The sequence below is a fragment of the Mytilus galloprovincialis genome, chromosome 11, assembly GCF_965363235.1.
Source record: "Mytilus galloprovincialis chromosome 11, xbMytGall1.hap1.1, whole genome shotgun sequence".
In the NCBI taxonomy this organism is placed as follows: Eukaryota; Metazoa; Mollusca; class Bivalvia; order Mytilida; family Mytilidae; genus Mytilus; species Mytilus galloprovincialis.
In genome coordinates this window covers 38,676,737-38,697,852 of record NC_134848.1, presented here as the reverse complement: position 1 = coordinate 38,697,852, position 21,116 = coordinate 38,676,737, and the positions used below count along the sequence as shown (strand labels likewise).

General features: G+C 32.6%; 1 protein-coding gene across 2 annotated transcripts; it reads right to left on the bottom strand.

Moving 5' to 3' along the window:
• Positions 1 to 2,035: 2,035 nt before the first annotated feature.
• LOC143052139 (uncharacterized) lies at positions 2,036 to 20,174 on the bottom strand. Of its 2 annotated transcripts, none has more exons than XM_076225101.1 (5): positions 20,087 to 20,174; positions 15,322 to 15,557; positions 12,074 to 12,300; positions 10,233 to 10,413; positions 2,036 to 7,784 (listed from the first exon to the last, which is right to left on the bottom strand). In XM_076225101.1, the coding sequence occupies exons 2-5, from the start codon at positions 15,533 to 15,535 to the stop codon at positions 4,216 to 4,218; spliced, it is 4,191 nt and encodes a 1,396-aa protein (XP_076081216.1). In that variant the 5' UTR covers positions 15,536 to 15,557; positions 20,087 to 20,174; the 3' UTR covers positions 2,036 to 4,215. The 2 variants fall into 2 exon arrangements, with proteins under 2 accessions (XP_076081216.1, XP_076081217.1); XM_076225102.1 differs by having other exon boundaries at positions 20,083 to 20,158.
• Between the last annotated feature and the right edge of the window lie 942 nt (positions 20,175 to 21,116).

The window sequence follows — 21,116 nt, the reverse complement described above, 5'->3', positions numbered from 1 at the left end:
GAAAATAATGATTGGAAAAAACATATCCTGGAATAGCATTTAAAGTAGAAGATCAACTAGTGTATCCGTCATACAGGCGCTGTTGCAATGTTTCTACATTAAAATAGAAAGTTCTCTTTCAATGACCACCAGCCAATTTCAAGATTTTAGTTTATATCTAAATAAACACGACCTCAAAACATAACATTTGTGTACCAATTATGAACTCCAGTATCTTGATAATATAAGTTGCAGAAAGTGTTTTTTTTTTTAATCAGTATTTTTCCGTCCCTAAAACATGATCCTTGTGTTAATGTTTGCCGTTCTATTTTCTACTTTGGGAAAGAGATTTTGAAGATGATTTTTTTTCTAAATACGACGGACGACAAAAAACAGATGGCAAACGACGAGCAATAGCACGACTTAGTAATGGCATATTAAAGCTCAAATTGACAGTTTGGGAAAACTGAGCCTTACGACAGACTCACATAAATCTATGTTCATACATATAAAGAGTAAGATTTCGTTTATATATATGCTGCTAATTTTGCAAGTTTTGATTTTATATTTTTTGTTAAACGTCAGGCTGAATAAAGGCAACTGTATTACACCGCCGTTCAATATTCGTAATTCGATTAAGAGAAAAACAGATCCGGGTCACAATCTCAAACAATCAAAACTATAAGAGGTACACAACGGTACCAAAGAAACACTGAAAAACAACAAAGACAAATGCTAACATACAGAAAACGAACTTAAGTGACAACTGCCATATTCCTGACTTAGAAAAGGACACTTAAAAAAATGTCGGGTTAAACCTGGTTTTATGGCTAGTAAAACATCCCGTTTATATGGTAATATACCACTAAAATGACAAACTATACGATACCGGAATACAAACGCAAGAACACACAGCACAAAGAATTACATTAATAAATCATATAATTGTACATTGTATCATGTAAACCGCAGAATGATAATGGGTATCATTCGAGGGAAATGACTCCTTTGTATACAGGTGTAGCAATTTGGGGTTATGGTCACTTTGATTTAGGAATAAGGGGTATAAAAAGTGGTCATATTAAGCATTTTTCTAGTGTCCAGACAATAAGTTGACTCACGATTTCGACATTTACAAATTCATTATTGTATTGTTAGCATCAACCCTGCCCAAAACAGATATACCTCTAACATGAAGGATTGTGCCTGATATTCATATGAAGAAGACATAATTTTTTTGTTTCTTTTAGTGATGTCAACGAGTATGTGAATACTCTAATTGCGCTCTGTACATTGAAGACCCATTGGTGGCCTTTGGTTGTTGTCTGCTCGCTTTGACACATTTCCATTTCCTTTCTCAATTTTATTTGTTCATACTCGAAAACTAAATTGATTTAGAATAATAACTTGGTCTTTGGGCTAGATGAGCGAAGAAGCGTCTACTAACTTATTTATAGATCTTGTCTCGCAGATCTGACACTAATAGACTATTTAAAGTATAAATGTATCTTTAATTTATAGGCATAAACGTGAATAGTTTGTTTTAATCGTCTTTAACGAACAAGAACAACTATAAGGAGTCAACTAATGATTTCGGTTATGTTAATTTATTTGTAGAGCTAGTCTTGTTCATTATTTTTGTTTTGTTTTAAAAGTGACGATATTGAAGACTTATTGAAGGCCTCGATGTGATTTAGTGATGGAGAACAGCAATAACAGCACTGTCATTTTGCTTTTTTTGTGTATTTTGCTCTATATGTACTGACGTGGTGTAATAAATAGATAACCTTATATCCATTGTTTTTTCTAGTTCCTAGCTATAAAAGCTCACAAGATTAAAGGTATACAGTAATACTAAAAAAAGAAGTGAACTCCAGATTTTTATTCAGTAGACGTATTTGTAACTCTGGTGTCGCTGCCCCGCTACTACCCTTATGACGATTGGTTACATTTGGCCTAGTTGTTACAGAGAAGACGGACGACGACTGACGACAAGTGATGAGAAAAACATAACTCGGTCCCTCTAGATAGATGAGCTAACAAAATGACAACAAAATCCAGTTCAATTTTTACTTTTCTGAAAAATCAAACGTATCAGAATTGTTTAAATCTATATTCTAATTACCCAAGATGAAAGCTTAAGTTAGTATAACAAGAGTGCACACACTGAAATGTCTCGCCTTCTATACTAATCATTGATATTATGTTGATAGTACTAAGTATAAAGCTTTATTAAAAACTGTCACATGAACTTAACATTAACCATGAAAACTAAATAAAGACCAATGAACCATGAAAATGAGGTCAAGGTCAGATCAACCATGCCAGGCAGACATGTACACTTGTACAGCTAACAATGCTTACATACAACAAATATAGTTGACCTATTACTTATAGTTTTAAGAAAAATAGACCAAAACACAAAAACTTAACACTGTGCAATGAACCGTGAAAATGAGGTCTTGGTCAAATAAAACATGTGCGACTGATATAAAGATCATAAAATATTTCCATACACCAAATATAGTTGACCTATGGCATATAGTATTAAATAAAAATACCAAAACTCAAAAACTTAACTTTGACCACTGAACCATGAAAATGAGGTCAAGGTTACATGACATCTGCCCGCTAGACATGTACACCTTACAATCATTCCATACAACAAATATAGTAGACCTGTTGTATTTAGTATGAGAAAAACACACCAAAACACCAAAACCCAAAAACTTAACTATAACCACTGAACCATGAAAATGAGGTCAAGGTCAGATGACACCTGCCAGTTGGACATGTACACCTTACAGTCCTTCCATACACGGAATATACAAGCCCTATTGCTTATAGTATCTGAGATATGGACTTGACCACCAAAACTTAACCTTGTTCACTGATCCATGAAATGAGGTCGAGGTCAACTGAAAACTGGGTGACAGACATGAGGACCTTGCAAGGTACGCACATATCAAATATAGTTATCCTATTACTTATAATAAGATAGAATTCAACATTACAAAAAATCTTAACTTTTTTTTCAAGTGGTCACTGAACCATGAAAATGAGGTCAAGGACATTGGACATGTGACTGACGGAAACTTCGTATCATGAAGCATCTATATACAAAGTATGAAGCATCCAAGTCTTCCACCTTCTAAAATATAAAGCTTTTAAGAAGTGAGCTAACGCCGCCGCCGTCGGATCACTATCCCTATGTCGAGCTTTCTGCAACAAAAGTTGCAGGCTCGACAAAAATTGACGTAAATAAAAAGAGAGATATAAATAAATTAAATAATGAGTCTATCATGAGTGGGTTTTAACAAAGCGTATCTGTACATGAGTTTATCTGTCTTTCTTTCATAAAATGATGCAGACGATTTTTAACAAACTTTCAACCAATCATGTTAAGGATGGGATTTTTAAAAGACTATCCCCCCTCTAAAAAAGTGGGTTTCCTTAAAGCAATCTTACTAATGGGTTATTTTTTTAGTAAATCAAAGTTAACTCTACTAAATATATTAACAACATATTATAAATTGCATGTGTCCAAAGCACTGTCTTAGATTTATCTTCATTAGGAATGCTCAATGCAAAATATTTGAAAGCCAAGTATGTGAAAGTAAGAAGTCATTATTATAAACCATATATGTTTTGCAAGTAGAAAAATAACATGAATATAAATCGTTTACTGTGAATTCATTATCTTAGTTATGTTAGTGGCGATCAATTTTCTTGGATTGAGGATTTCCTGGTTTTGCAAATTTGTGCATACAAAGAAAACGAAAGAGGAAAGGATTAATATAAGTTTCAATAACTTAATTCCCATTCCACTTAAGATAAATATGTTTAAACTAACTAAACATATGAAATATTAAGTTCGTTTGAGGTGGTACCCAACACCTTCACTAATTTAATTTGGCTCATTTGATTTTCATAAAATTTTGACAAAGTATTTACTTCCACCCTTTGACAAAAAAGGTTATACAGCAGTTTGACAAACACTAATTTTGATCATTGAGGCTTAATATTTCCTTAACAACACAAGTAATTAAAACGTTTTGCTGATTTCACAGAGTTACCTCTCTGCAGTGTTAGGTACCACCTTAACATTTGAGTTCGTGGCGAAACCAAGGAAATTTGGTATCTAACGAATTCTGATGAATCCACAGTAGCAAATTTGTGATCAAATTATATATATTCTTATCCAGAGCTTAGTTTCATGCATGCATAAGACACCAATCAGACAGTACTATTGACTTTTGAATACAAAGACATTAACCATCCAAATGTCCTTAACCACTGTTTAAGACGTCCCCGTTTTTCGATCAGCAAATCAGCAATATCATAATAATTCAATTCTTCAGCTAGTACTATTGAAGTTTTTCCTTCTATCGTTATTTCACAATTGGCTCCATTGTCAAGTAATAAAGAGACTATATGTTTATTCCCATTCAGTACAGCTTCCCACAGACACGAGTGTCCTTTCCGATTTGTGGCATCAACATCTGCTTTATTGTGTAACAACAGTTCCACCATCTCTAAGTTTGACATACGTCCTGCAATGATTAAAGCAGAATCATTGTCAGTAGTTTGTAAGTTCACATTAGCTCCTGCACTAATTAGATACTTAGCAACATTCAAGTTCCCAAGTTCTACTGCCCTAAACAGTGGACTGATGCCCTTTTTATTACATAAATTTACATTTGACCCAGCATCAATGAGGCATTGTATTAATGAAACATCTGCATGTCGACTAGAAGCCAACAGCACCGATTCTTCATCCTGGTCAGTTGAAAAAATATCTGCATGATAATCTAGCAAACATTGCATGCAATCCTTTTGACCATAGAAGGCTGCTATCCATAATGGTGTTTGATGTTTACTATTTTTTGCCTCCATTTGGGCACCTGATTTGATTATTAAGAGTAATATTTCAGTATGTCCTTGTCTTGCTGCATACATTATTGGGTAAAGTCCTTCTGAAGTTGCCAGATTTGGATCAGCTTTGTTTTTCAATAGAAGTTTAATAAGCTTAGCATCACCATGAATGGTTGCCCTCAAAAGTGGACTAACACCGTCCTCTCTGCATAGATTAACATCAGCATTGTTCTCAAGGAGTATAGTGGCTATTTGATGTAATCTCCTTTGCACTGCAACAAACAGTGGTGTTCGTCCCCTATAGGTAGGTATATTAACTGAGGCTTTCATTGATAGAAGATATTTCACCACTTCAATATTTCCTCTTTCAGATGCTTCAAATAAGGCAGTAGCACCCTCGACACCTCGGTAATCTATATCTGCTCCATTTTGTATCAAAACTTTCACTACGTCGAAGTGATTGTTTAAAGAAGCCATAGAAAGTGGACTTGGAGGAATGTTGTTGTTGCATGGAATATTCTTCTCACAGATTGATTTTGAACTAATTGTTTCATGATTGCTGATATTTACACTAGCTCCATTTTCGATCAACATTTGGATGATTTTGACCTGCCCTTTTCCAGCAACTACTGTCAATGGTATGTACCCATTAGCCATACTTTGATTGACATTACATTTTCCTTCAATTAAAAGTCTTGCAATTTCTTCATGACTGTTTTGTAATGCAATGAAAAGCGGAGTTTTACCAATCTCTGTTGAGATCTCTGTATCAGCATCATGATCCAGTAGAAATTGCACAATTTTTGAATTTCCAATTTTACAAGCTATGAACAATGGTGAGATACACCCCTTAATTTCAAGCCCAATTTGATCAGCCTCACCTAATAATTTCTGATGTTTGCATAAGTTAACATCAGCTTTTGATTTATGTAGTAATTTCACAATTTCCAGATGTCCTTCATGACACGCAACAAACAGTGGAGATGCTCCATTTTTCTTACATTTATTTACGTCTGCACCATTCTGAAGAAGAAGTTTTACAATTTCAACATGTCCTCTTTGTGAAGCAATGAAGAGTGGAGTCACATATTGCTTGTTTACAGAATTAATACGGAACTCCTTTAAAAAAGGGAACTCCTTTAAATATTTAATAAGGAACTCTAATACATCAATCTGCCCTGAATAGGCAGCAACCCAAAGAGCAGATTCTCCCGATTCTGTCTTTTCAGGATATATTAGGTCTCTCATGTGCAAAAATTTAACCAGTTTAAGGTTTCCAGTAAAACACACAAATATGAATATTGGGTAGTATCTTTTATCATTGGCATCCTTCTCAAATGCCTCACGTGGATATTTCATTAACAGTTCACTCAAAATTTCAGTTCGTCCTTGTAGAGCTGCTAACGAGACACACAGGTTATAGTTCTGCATAATTTTCTCTTTAACATATTTTGGAAACCGTTCTAAAACATAGCTAAAAGCTCTGTCTAATCCTTGAGCCATCAACCAATGAAAAGTGCTAGTCTCCTCTTGGTAAAGTAAAGAATTCATGTAAGAAAGATGAAACTTTGCTATTTCATCCATGTCTTCAGATGAATTGGTAAGGTTCGGAAATGAAACAATTGTAGAATTGCTTCTTTGGAAGGAATTTCCACAAGTTTTTGAATAATCCCCGCTTTTCTTCATCATCTTTTCAAGATCATCATCATTCATTCTTTTAAACTGTTTGAGTAGAGCATCTTCAAAAGATCTATCTTGCATTTGTTTATTGAAAAATACATCTTTTATATTACCATCCATAATATCTGCAAACATTCTTTTGAAATAGTCATCTTCATATGCACTATCAAGAAGAATTATATTTTCATCATCATCTTTTTGACCTCCATAAAGTCTTACTCTTTCTCTAATAAATGTACACGGAGAGTATTTCAATAAGCAAAGTCCAACAGTTGGCCCTATTTTTGATGAGAGGAAGTCAAACATCTTGTCATGCAGGCTTCTGAACTTTCCATTGACTTTTCTCACATAAATATTTTCCAAACTTTCAAGTTCTTCCATAATACTTTGCCTTGAAGTGCCTTTTGGTTGACCTACTTTTCCACATATTGCATCAATTTTTTCTTCATCTTCCTTATCTATTTCTAAATCTGACAACATTTTCACAGTCAAATTATCATTAAAAACAACTAAAATTGCTAAGGCACAGTATTTTAGTGACCTTTTGTTCATTTTAAGTCTTTCTAAATTTTTGCTATATTCTTCAAAGGGCTTTGAAAAGAATGCCTCAGGATTGTTTCTCAAAGATTTGTTTTCCCCAAATAATTCACACAAAAGTGGAAAACAATTTTGACTTTCCAAACTTTCTTGGCTTATCTGAATTTCATCAGCTTCATCATTTTCAACATCATCATCTTCATTTAAAAGATGCCTATTTAAAATTGCCTTTCTTTCAGGCAAACTTAATCTATGATGTGGACTATTAAGATTTACTATGCACGGGTCTAAGAATAACATCATTTTAAAGCATTCATCTTGAGAAACAATAAGTCTTGTATTAATTAGGAGTTTCATATCAGTGTTATCAAATAAAAGTTTCAAATCCTCTTCAAACCTGATCCATTCCTCAATAATAGCAGTATCTGCATAATATTTTCCACAAGCATCGTCACACACAAAAACTTGTGATATATTAGGATTATGATATCGGAAAATGTCACCTGGCTGTATAATTGGGAGTATTTTATACCCTATGTTCCTAAGCTTAAGAGCCACATGATGTATGACTGCAGATTTCCCAGCCCCAGAATTCCCTGTTACCAATACACACTGATTCTGCTCAATCCCTGTCCAGATAGCATCATATGAAGCCGTTTCTATAAACTTTTTGTCCTTCTCTTCCCATCGTTGAATTCTCTTGTCAATTCTATCTAAAAATTTAAAAAGATACAGTAATAATCTAATTTAAGATGTAATGCGTCTTCTGATTGGCTGACTTTGTTTTTTTTATCATATCACAATTTTATCATGTGACTCATCAACATTTTTTCATGATTTAAGCCGGTTTAAATGAATTTAGAATTAAATTATAAGAAATAACTGTATCATTTTGTCAGTCTATTCGAAATAACATAAAAAATGTGGTGCACACTGTTAAATAACCTGCTACACACTTTATTCAGTGTGAACCACATTTTATGTTATTTCTTCATAGACAGAAAAAATGTAACAGGCATTCCTTTAATGGATTAACATGATGCTGTGTTGTTTTAACCCTTTCAACGCTACACAAAAAAATAGCAAAATGGCTGCTGCTGCTGCATTTTTTTTGTGTTCATTCATTAGAACAGTATATTCTTTTTCAGACTGCTGTATCTTTTTTATTATAAGAGATACAGAGAAAGTTATTGCATGAAAAATGTTCAGAAGAGTATGAACTGTAATGTAAGGCAGTTATTTCAGTAAATTTTTTATCAGGTTACCTGCATTTTCAGGTAATTTACAGGTAAAAGGTGTAATTTATTACATTTGTGTTGAATTTGGAATAAAAACTACTTTTAGTCTTCATCTATTTTGTTGTTTTATCTGCCATATAAATAAAGAAGACAACAATTGCACGATTCCGTAGCGTATTGCACCATACACAACGTATTATGTAATCGTGGCACAAATCAGAGGCTCCGTTCTCAAAATTTCAGTCAACCTCCGTTTTCCCCCCTTTTTCTACGTCTCGTAATGATCTATCAAATCATATTTCCCACACGAATTGAATGTAATAAACACATTCAGATAACAAGAAACCTTTTAACTAATCCTCGTCGTCAGTTTCGCCATAGAAATGCTGAAATATTTCCATATTTACAGCTTCGTTTCCGATTTCCGCCATTTGCATTTGTCAAAATATTTGTTTTTATTTTCCTTCAATTTTCCTTCTACTGCATGATTTTACAATAAAAATTGCCGGGATTTCAAGCGCAAATGAGACCTTGCATATCCTCGATTCATACAAGGAAAAATTAGAGAGGACCCGAATGAAAACCGAATGGTTTAAGAGTCCTAATGAAAAATCCGTTGTCATCGCGGCATATGCCGCGAATAGCAGTGTCGGACGGCGTATGTCATCGCGGCATATGCCGTGTATAGCGTATGATATTCCCAATTTATTTACTTTATAAACATTTATAAACAGATTCAAATGTCAAATAAAACAGAAATTCAATAGTGCTTTCTTGTAGGAAATAAATTTTAATAGCCTCAATTTGTATTAGTCTGTAATTTATGCATCAAACATGATCAGAGTGAAATAATGATCAAAACTTTTTAATGTCCAAAAATTGTGTAAGGGTTCCGCGGAATCCAGTGTCTTGCCTCCTTTGCAGGCTTAACAACAAATTGGGGAAAAAATTATTATAAAAAACATTTTCCTCTAGGCCAAAAATAAAATATTGTTTGTTTCCCCTCACACGACCAACCCGGTAAAATCACTGCGACCCGAAAAGTTTTATTGGCCATTCTTGTCCACTATTTTTTTGTTGTTGCTATGTTGGTTATTGGTGATATCTTTCCAATGCTGTTGTCAACGAGCGTTGGGTTTTGGTGGTACCTTTTCGATGCTGTAGTCAACGAGCGTTTTAAATCAAGGTATTTTTGCATAGAAGCATCTACATGATTCGAAATCAAGGAAAACAAACAAAATGTTTTGCCACACGATTTGTTTGTGTGCAAGGGTGCTCTTTTTTTTAAAATAAAAAAAAACTGAAGCATCTTTCAACCCCCTGATTACATCTTGATTTGCTTTGTGTCTTACCTCTGTTCCTGTTTAAAGGATAAAATCTAAAAGACTTTGAGTAAAATTGGTCTGACTCGTGCTTTAAAATCTGTCTACTTTTGTCTTTGAACAGGTTGTTTATTTTGACAGTCAAATAATAAAATTTGAGCCACAACATAGAACTTATGCATTGTATTTAATAAATAACTTGATGCAAATTCTATTCATTGTCCTTTTAGATTATCGATTTTGATTGGGGTTGACAAGAGAGTAACATTGAAAAAAATTGTCACCCGCTTGTGAGGTATTGTTTTTATTTTTTAATCTGAAAACACTTTTAGGAATTTTGGTTCTCAATGCTCTTCAATTTCGTACCTAATTTGGCATTTTAAACTTTTTTGGATTCGAGCGTCACTGATGAGTCTATTGTAGACAAAACTCCCATCTGGCATATATATACTAAATATAGTCCTGATATCTATGATGAGTTTATTTTCACAAAATGTTAATTTTGGTCAAAGCTCCTATTAACTTAAATACCGATCCCAACCCTGTCATACAGATTTTTTGGCATGTTTTTAATTATAAATCAACAGAAGTCATTTCTAACCTTGCTCTGTCCAGGGTACTGTTTTTTCTCGTTCTTCTTTGAGTTCTACTCTCAGCTGTTCTAGTTTTTGGTTTGTATTAAGTACTTCTCTGTAGACTTCTCTGTCAGAACCATCCAAACAAGCTATTCTTAGGTCATTAGAATCTTGGTCATATCGACCAAATCCTAATCTACTAATCGCCTGAAGAAGACAAAAACAACATGGAAAACTGGAATGGCTTTTGTGACGACCCAAAAAAACAATCTGGATCTGTATTTTGTGGTCATAAGCATTGTGTATAAGAAAAAAGTAAAATCACAAAAATACTGAACTTAGAGGAAAATCTAATCGGAAAGTCCATAATCACATGGCAAATTCAAATAACAAAACACAACAAAAACGAATTTAATGACATTTGGTAACGGCAAACTAAAGTTAGAGAACAGAAAAGAAAAATTTAGCAATTTTTTTGGTTTGTAAAGGGGCATAAGTCTAGAACAGTTAAAGTGACACCAACAACATTCACACTTAATTTGTGTTTTGTGGGAACATAAGCATAGTGTATAAGTTTCATAATATTTGGTTGAAGGGTAAAACTTGTATGACTAGTATCTCATTTTGTTGATCTTATCTTGATAACATATTGCGTTAAGATTTTTCTTTATTCTTTAGTTTTTTGAAGAATTAGCAAAACAAATCATCAAAGGTAAACATGGTAAATGACTCTAAAAAGGAGTCATTTGAAAAAATTTCAGCCATTTGATAAATTGACAAATCTTGTTGATAATTTTTGCTTATGGCACTTTTTCTAAATCTATTTAAGTTTGGAGAATTCAGCTATTTGTTGACTAATTGGAAGATCTTGCTGATCATATCTGCAATTACGGTCTCTTTATCATGTTTATCATTGATTCTTTCAAGATAAAAAGAAAACCTACCAACCTAGCTACATGGACACATTATTCTTACTTCAATCTAACCATTATTTGCTCTTTAGGCTTAACATGGCCTGTTTTGCGTGGAAGCAAGATACCAATCTTTCGGTCTTTGGTTTTACATGGTCGGGGTTCATGACCTCCTGTACTAGCTTTACATAGACAATAAACATGCTTTGTTTGCACCTGTCCTAAGTCAGGAATCTGATGTTTAGTAGTTGTTGTTTGTTGATGTTATTCATTACTAGTATATATTTATTTAGGGGCCAGCTGAAGGACACCTTGGGGTGAGGTAATTTCTAGCTACATTGAAGACCTGTTGGTGACCTTCTGCTGTTGTTTTTTCTATGGGTGGGTTGTTGTCTCTTTGACAAATTTCCCATTTCCATTCTCAATTTCATTATAGTTATTTATAAACATGCTTTGTTTGCACCTGTCCTAAGTCAGGAATCTGATGTTCAGTAGTTGTTGTTTGTTGATGTTATTCATTACTAGTATATATTTATTTAGGGGCCAGCTGAAGGACACCTTGGGGTGAGGTAATTTCTAGCTACATTGAAGACCTGTTGGTGACCTTCTGCTGTTGTTTTTTCTATGGGTGGGTTGTTGTCTCTTTGACAAATTTCCCATTTCCATTCTCAATTTCATTATAGTTATTTGTTTTTTATATAGATTAGACCATTGTTTTTCTCTTTTGAATGGTTTAACACTAGTAATGTTTTGGGGCTCTTTATTATGCTTGCAGTTCGGTGTGAACCAAGGCTCTGTGTTGAAGAGTCCAGACCGTACCTTGACCATATGGTTTGCTTTTATAAATTGTGACTTGGATGGAGAGTTGTCTCATTGTCACTCATACCCCATCTTTCTTTATCTATTTTCACAAAACATTAGCAACAGTTATATAATGAATTCACAGTATATTGTACCTGAGATAAGCCATTCCATGCTGTGTTAAACTCAGTATAATTAAATGTTCCATCAGTATTATGGGCAATAAGATTTCTGTAATATTTGATTCTGGCCAAATCAGCCCCTTCTGTTATATCATGATTATTTGGTAGTTGATCAAACCCTGTTCCAGGTTTTCTTATAGCAGGTGTTGCTATGTTTCTGAGCAAACAGATGAGCAAAGTCAAATCAAAGGTACCAGATCCTACAAATATAGATAAAACATATACAAACATTTATATTGTGCAACTGGTTTTCCTAAATGTCTTCTTAAATATAACGTCAAAGTATCTAGAAAATTCTTTGAAATTACAAAATAAATTTTAGAATCAAGTTTCTGTATATTGGTACTATGGAAATTTGTCTTATAATAATTTATAGACTAAATACAGTTTTGCAATAACTTAAGGTCACTGTAAAACTAACAAGGGCAATGCAGGAACATATTGTAGCCTGACTTAGAATTTTGTTTCCTTTAATTACTGTTTATTCAGTGAGGTACATGCAAGTTGAGTGCTAATCATGCTAATGTTGAAATGTAAATTTAGAATTTATAACAAGGGCTGTATAAGTGGAACTGTGAGCCATTTAAATTAATTCACAATTATAAGTAAGTTTATTGTATAGCAATATAATATTTCCCACAGAACGTAACCAAAAGTTAGCGTGCAATAAATTGTAATATTGCACTAGTGCAATAAATCTTCAAAATTCATGACGTCATCAACGACAAAATCTAAGTTTAAACCATTTTTTACTTTTAGATCATGTAGATATTATATTGCTATACAATAAAGGGTTATTGCATGAATATTGGGGAATATTGTCCCTCGTAGAACATATATTGCACTCGCAAGCTCGTGCAATATAAAATTCTACTCGGGACAATATTCCCCAATATTCATGCAATAACCCTATAATATTATACAGTCAGAGATGAACGTACAACTCATGAACGTATCTGTAACACACACAAGTTATTTTCTGGAATAACCCTATAGTAAATCAAACTAATACATGTTTGATTGACCATGGTAAATCAATGAGTCGAGGCTCTTAAGGAATAAACTTAACTGTGATAACAAGGCTCAGTGATTAAGGGACGACATCAAAAGTTCAATGAAGGATAAAAAACTTAATTCACATAGTTTTTTCACTGACCCCCCCCCCCCCCCTCTTAACTTAATTTGGGAAAAATTGATTGACCAATAGGGATGTATGTAAAATCGATTTTGGATTAACAAAACTTGCAGCAATGTTGACCCCCCCCCCCCCCCAAACTATTTGATTTAAGTATTTTATCCTACATCGATCTTTTGATGTCGTCCCTGAAGGAATGTAACTTATTATATAAGCCAGTTGGGAATTACTGAGAAACTTGCGCAGAACCTCATTACATGCTCTGGTCATTATTTCTTACAATAAATTAAACTACATTGTAATTAAGCATGATGTATGTCTGAGCAAATGCAGGAGGGTAAAGATTGCATCAATTTATCACTGTGATGAAGAATTTAATATTGCATTGGTTGTAGTTGATTTAACAGCAATTTTAGACAAAGGCAGATAACTCCAATTTTTTAATATGATTTTAACAATAAGATTCCTGCACCTTGCAAAAGATAGGCCAGGATTTTTTAATTTCTTGGTTTACAGATCTGCAAACCCAATTTTGACGATTTGCAGAATAAAAATAAAATTGACTTTTCATGCTGTTTTATTCATGAAAAAATAAATAAAAAAAATTTAATATGATTTTAACATAATATCTGAGCATATATTAAATCGATAAATTTCTGGAAATGTTCATGGATAGGATGTGTAAAATGTTATGATCTATGGCAGATTTTACAATAAGAAGGAATTATTGTTTTTTGTATCCATCAAAAAAGCAATTGCTGAAACTGTGAAACAGACTGTGTAATGGAGTAATGCATTATGTTATTGAATAAAATGTGCCTTTCTGAGTAAATAAAAATAAAAATTACTCTGTGTTTGTGTTTTATGTTAGAATTAGAGGGTTTTCAATTTCAAAATATTGGACATGGAATAGACATCATGACCTACTTTACTGACATCCAGCTTATTTGGAGTGGAATTTTGAAGTATTATTTATAAGTGGAGCCTAATAACATGGACTTATATTTTAATAAAAAGTCTTCTTTTGTGTTTTAATCATAACTTTAAGGCAGATTTTTATTGGTAAAGGCTAAAAAAGGTAATTTAATAATATTGTTGCTAACGTCACGTCTTTTCCGTCCATTGTGGTATGTCACGATCGCAATTTTCTTGTTAGTTCTCAGACAGCCCATTGTAGTTATTTTTATCCCGGGTTTTATAAATAATTGAAAATAGCAATCATGTTAAATTTGGATGACGTAAGGGGGTCAAAGGACTTGAGGAATCAATATCATTGGCTGTTTTATTTTTTGCGAACGTTACTGTTCGAGGTTTCCGTCCAAATCAGTGTCACGTGAGCAACATATATTTATATCTGTAACTCTCCTGTATAGGAGTTACGATATCGCCCTTTGCAGAAATAGATTCAGAGTCAGTTCCTTCACATGATGGAGAAGCAAAGAAGGTAAGTTGTATGTAATATCGTTACAAGAGGACCTTAAATGTATTCCGTCCATCAAAAAGACGTTCGCAACAAAACATAATGTCATGATAGTAGATGTTGCTAATGTTACTATTACGAATTGGTTTCTTGTGTATTCATTTGATATAAAGTACACCTGCAAATGACATTCTGTATATTTAGAAATTCTAAACCAGACTGTACAATTTTATTACTCCAGGCATATTTTAAACATCACTGTGTGCATACATTTTAACTTTTAAAGATGTTGTTGCTCATGTGACATGTCCAAATGTCGCTAACGTTACTAATTTTTTGGTTTCTTGTGTATTCATTTGATATAAAGTACACCTGCAAATGACATTCTGTATATTTAGAAATTCTAAACCAGACTGTACAATTTTATTACTCCAGGCATATATTAAACATCACTGTGTGCATACATTTTAACTTTTAAAGATGTTGTTGCTCATGTGACATGTCCAAATGTCGCTAACGTTACTCATTTTTGTCTCCGTCACATTAGCAACATGAAAGTAGGAGACAGAACACAATACTGTAAAATCTGCCATATGCACTATATTTTGTGTATCAAAAAAAGTAGTGATGAGCCTTGGAACACTTAGACATTTCTTGATGTCTTACCCTTATTGGCTGGATACAACAGATCCCATTGTGCAAGGTTGATAATTTTCTTGTCATTCAAACTTTTTAACTTGGATAATTTTCTTTTTAAGATATTCGTCAGATCTGTTGGAGGAAATTTGTTATCAAACAAAACTCTGACAGCCTTAGGTGACAACTTGATTACAAGGATGGTAAGCCGCAGGAAGTTAGTTTCTTCTTCTGTCAGTGACATGACAACAATACATCCAGTATAACTGAAAGAAAATTGTAAAGGTTATGAACACATGACATGACACAGTGTATCCCGTCGTTCTGGCCCCAAACTGATCCGGCCCCAAGTCAGTCCGGCCCCAAGTCGATCCGGGCCCATGTCGATCCGGCCCCATAATAATGATAAGGAATAAACTGCCCATGTCGATCCGGCCCCATAATAATGATAAGGAATAAACTATGTAGACTTTTAATCAGTATAAATTGATTTTGTAAAAAGTATCAATGATTGATGAGAACAGTTAAGTGTCAAAGTCAAATATACATGTATTGGAGTACATGTGTACCAGTAAGATCAAATATTTTAAGTCAATACCAAAATGGTTATGATTGTGTCTGTTTATTTGTATAGCAGCTTCACCATATTAATATTAAAGTATTTTCCTTAATAACTTTGAAATTTATCACATTAGTTAAGGATACATGTACATTGTACATATAAGATTTTGAATTTGAATCCTCTTAATAATTAAATCAAGAAGATATCGTGAAAACAAATGATTTTTTTTTTTTAAATAAGGGGGCTCGCGGGTCTGAATCAACTTTTTTTTTTTAATATAGAATTTTCCTATGTTTTTCTATGATTAAACTTTATCTTATACCTAATGGAAATATAAAATAAAAATATGGGGTCACCGTTCATTTAAGCTCACAATTTGCCTCCGAAAGAAGCATACATTTTTGTTACTGTCCTTTTTTTCTGTTGAACTAATAGGAGAAATATTGGTAATATCGAAATTAAAAAAGTACTGAATTACAGAAATCGCTAAAATTTTACAATTATTTAGTTTATGTACAGCTTGTTTGAAAACAATAATAAAAAATATAGGTCACCGATGTGTTAAATAAGATATTTCAATTTAAACGTCCAAAACTGACATTTTTGCACCAAAGGGAGATAATTTGGAGCTTTTTCAATGATATGAACATTTTAAAAGTCATCTGTGGCCAAACCAAATCTATTTTTCTTGGTGATTTTTGAGCCATATTATAAAGTAATAGCTAATTGTGTAATAAATAAAATTTGTAATGAAAAAACAAATGTTTAATTTTTTGTCGATTTTTTAAACCCGCGAGCCTCCTTAAGTCATCCATTACATGCATTACTAATGATGACGATTATACGACATCAAAGTTCAATGAAGGATAAAAAACTTCATTCACATAGTTTTTTCACTTTGATGGCAGTGTCTGCAAGTACCAGCATGTGGGCACAAATAGTCAAATTGCCGTTCGTAGGCTATGCGTACCCACACCGGGTTTTATAATAAAATGGCATCAGATCGGGAATGAAACGTAAATAAAGAAGTTTTTTAAATATTTATATATACTAGGTATAAAGTGAATGTTTTTTTTCTCAGTTAATAAATAAAATGGAAGAGAGTGACATACATGTGGGGAAGACTTTTCAAAGTTATCATGAATTGAAACAATTTCTTAAAAACTATCTGAATCAGTCAATTAATTTTATACAATTGTAGCTGCAGAGCTTAAAAGAAGAACTGGAACACAAAAATTTAAGATAAACAGAATAAATTCTTCCTGTATTCATGGTGGCAAAACAAATCCAAACAAATTCGACAGGAAAAAGGCCTTTTAACAAGGTATTTGTTTTTAATTATTAGTTATTAATTGAATTTGCCGTGTTTCATTCATTCGTCAAGTTTATTTTTTTATGTCAAATACTTCTAGTTTTTCTATTGTAAACCGTTCATAATTATAAAGCATTTACATTTTATAATAGTATCAATTTTTATCATGTGTTTCTTTTACAGGGACTGTACGTGTGCAGCTTCATTTTCCATCAGTGTGCATTTAATTTGCAATATTTATTGTGTATCTAATAAATACCCGTCTGGCACCAAAAACTAATTCACCTACTTGTCTAAACACCAATATTCTGATATTATTCTTATTTGGCCAAACAAAGTTTTGTAAAAACTTACTAGTCTGAATGAAATTTTACTAGTCTGGGGCATTGGACTAGTGGCTAACTAAGCAGACTGAAATACAATTTGAAAATAATATTTTTCATACTCTTCACTTGTTCTACAGGAAATCCCCATTTTACCCTTAATTTCCATTTATATTTCATGTTTCACTCACAATCAGATTGCATTGTATTATTGACCCAGATGTGGGTACGCCTAGCCTATGAATGGCAATTTGACTATTTGTACCCGAATCATGTACCCGCCAGACACTGCCTAATTTGATCAGTCACAGCAAACCAATTCATTAGATTTCATTCTTCCTGTTTAATAACATGTACATGTGCTGAATTTTAAAAAAATGTATGAAAGGTACCTGTTTGATTATTTCATTAACCATGCATGTTTTTTTGGGTCTCACTAATTAGCGACGACAACAAGCGTCAAGAAGCGACAAGAAGACTATTTAGCGACAAGAAAACATTTTTTTTTTTATTAGATATAAAGAAATTTGTATGTAATGTTTTTTTTAAATTTACTAGCAGATATGTCTAATTAAAATGTTTTATTATATAGATAGACGAAGAAATGAAACATTAGTGAGGAAGACAGAGATTGTGAAGTTTATATTAGTATATTGGTAGATGAAGAAATTAAACATTTGTGAAGAAGAAAGAGATTGAGCTTCTTTTTTTTATTTTTAAATATTAAGAATATGTATAAGATAATGTATGTATCTGTTTTCATCAAAGTCAAAGTATGAATAAACGAATGGAGATATATATTGAGTGGGCATAATGGAATATAATATTTTGATTCATTTGCTTAATACTATGCTCTAAGTGTACTCTTGTTATGTTAATTCGATGCTTTATTTGTAGAACTCTCAGCCACACTTTGCCATCTTTATTATTTAAGCGTGTTTCCAGACCCCACGACGAGGACGTCGTTCTACCTTGGGGTCCATATATTTTTTTTATTTTTTTTTAATTATTTTTAGTCATTATATAGTAATATGTACATCCCTATCTAACATAATATTTATATATTTTGTACATGTTGGTCCCTGATTTTGATAAGCTGTAGATTTTTACCACTAAGGTTCACTGTATTTTTGCCCTTTTTGAAGTTGTAGTTTTAGCATTTTTAATACGTTTCCGTTGGCAAGGTTTACGTGCACATGCACTTGTTTTGGGGATTTGTCAGCCCACCATATGTTGAAGAAGTGGACTCTGGGATTGCGTTTAACTTTCTCCCATGAGTCAAGATTTTTTGCAATGCAAAGCCTTTTCTTTCTCCAATTTAATCTGCCATAGAGCTTTTTGTTCAGTCAGCTTGGTCATGTTTGTAGTGCAAAGGAAATGCACACTCTATAAAATTGAAACAAAAACAAAAAAAGATCAACTTTCCTTTGAAGGATTTATTGAAACAAAAACATGAAATATTTTTTCCTTTCTAACAGTATAATTCATTGTTTTTGATAGGAACAAGTTCAACATTAGATGTGGCTTCACCCTAAGGTAATAACAATACACACAATGGAACATCAAGTGAGATTAACGACGCGTGTGTCCCTTGTTTTATTGCTACAATAACATCCAATTAACACCTTCAACTTTGTACACGGGTCAGACTATTATGACTATACAATTACACGTGCCAGAATATACAATCATTGTAAATAGTGAACACCTGTTGAAAACTCAAGATTGTCATTAATTTCCTTTCATCTTCAATCAACATGATCAATATGCATAAACATGATAAATATCGTTTAATGAGGCAATATACAAATAAAAAGATGAAAACATTCACATTTCAATTTTCTTTTCCTCTCGTTTGATTTCAGTTCTTTGTATTTCACAATTTGTGTCAATATTTTCAGGACAATGATGCACAAATATTTCATTTTGCGAGCTTAATATATATATATTGCACGAAAAGAGTTTTAAAAAACAAATTATAAGATAAATAATATGTTCTACAACACAAGGAAAAGTAATCTCATAATACAATAATTAAACGTAATACTGGCTGTTATACATAATAGATGATAAAATAAATATGTAAAAAATGTTTAATTTTTTTCTATCAATTTTAACTTTCTTGTTGCTAAAATTATTTTCTTTTGCATATTCTTTTAATATTTATTGCAATTATTGATTTTAATTAAAAAAAATATGTTTTCTTGTCTCTCGTTGTCGCCAAAATAATTCTTGTTGCTTATTGACGCTTGTTGTCGCTAAAATTCTTGTTGTCGCTAAATAGTGAGACCGCGTTTTTTGCATGTTTTCCAATTATAACACCATGTTGTAATCACAATTGCCATTTATGGCATTGAAAAAGGTAAAAAAAAAAAATACAAGGTGCCAATTTAATTAGATGTCCATTTAATCAGGTGACGCTAACACTTTTTTAATATGTTCTCAGTAGACCAATCATACATCAGTCCTTACCAAAAATATATGTTGAAATTTTACATAATGTAAATTCATGAAATACGGTTTGCTCTAAAAAAAATATATATATATATAATTATGATTCTTGCAAATGACATATTTTCACTATAGATTCATACACACATGTAACTTTTAAATTCCTGACACTGTTAAGCCATATCTATTCACTGCTCCCCGCATTGAACTGTTGAAAAAGAAGCAATGACCCAAGTTCTGTTAAAAAAATATCTCATTTTTCCTTTTCTGGTTCTTGTGCTCAAATGGAAACCTAAATGAACAATGGAAAATTTCTGGAAACCAGTGTTTACTGAAAGTAAAACTAAGAAAAAAAGACGGACAAAACTGATTATCCGAAATTTATTGTTGAAATGAACCAATTTCTAATCATTTAAAAGTTTACAGAACAGAGAAAATGGACAAAAAAAATAAAATTGAGATTTATTAATGAGGTGTTGAAATAAAATTAAAAAAATAGTAAGGGTTCCGCGGAACCCCAGTGTCTCGCCTACTCAGTGTTGCTGTTAATCGCAGGTTCAACAAAAATGAGAAATTTTTTAGTAAATAGTTATTAAAGGTATACCAGGATTATAATTTAGTACGACAGACGCGCGTTTCGTCTACATAAGACTCATCAATGACGCTCATATCAAAATAAGGCTCCGTGTTGAAGGCCGTACTTTAACCTATAATGGTTTACTTTTTAAATTGTTATTTGGATGGAGAGTTGTCTCATTGGCACTCACACCACATCTTCCTTTATGGGAACTCAAAAGGATAGTTAGTGCGTGAGTTCAGCTATGATTGTATATTCATTGTGAATTGAAACATTGTGCAAGTGTAAATGTGTAATTGTGTTATTGTGGTTAGTTGTAGATTAACAAGGTGATATTAAATATTAGTGGACATTGTAAATAAAAGTTGTATATATGTGATTTTGTGTTTATGCGTTTTGTGTGATACTTACTTGATGCATGTTGCAAAGTTATCTGTTGGTGACATGGTGTAATAAAGGGCCGTATGCATGTTGCATAATAATCTGTTAGTGACATTGTGAATAAATCGGTCTGATACATGTTGCATAGTGATTGCATAGTGACATTGTGTATATATATTCCGTTATGATACAGTGTGTTTATGGATTGTGAATGAGTTA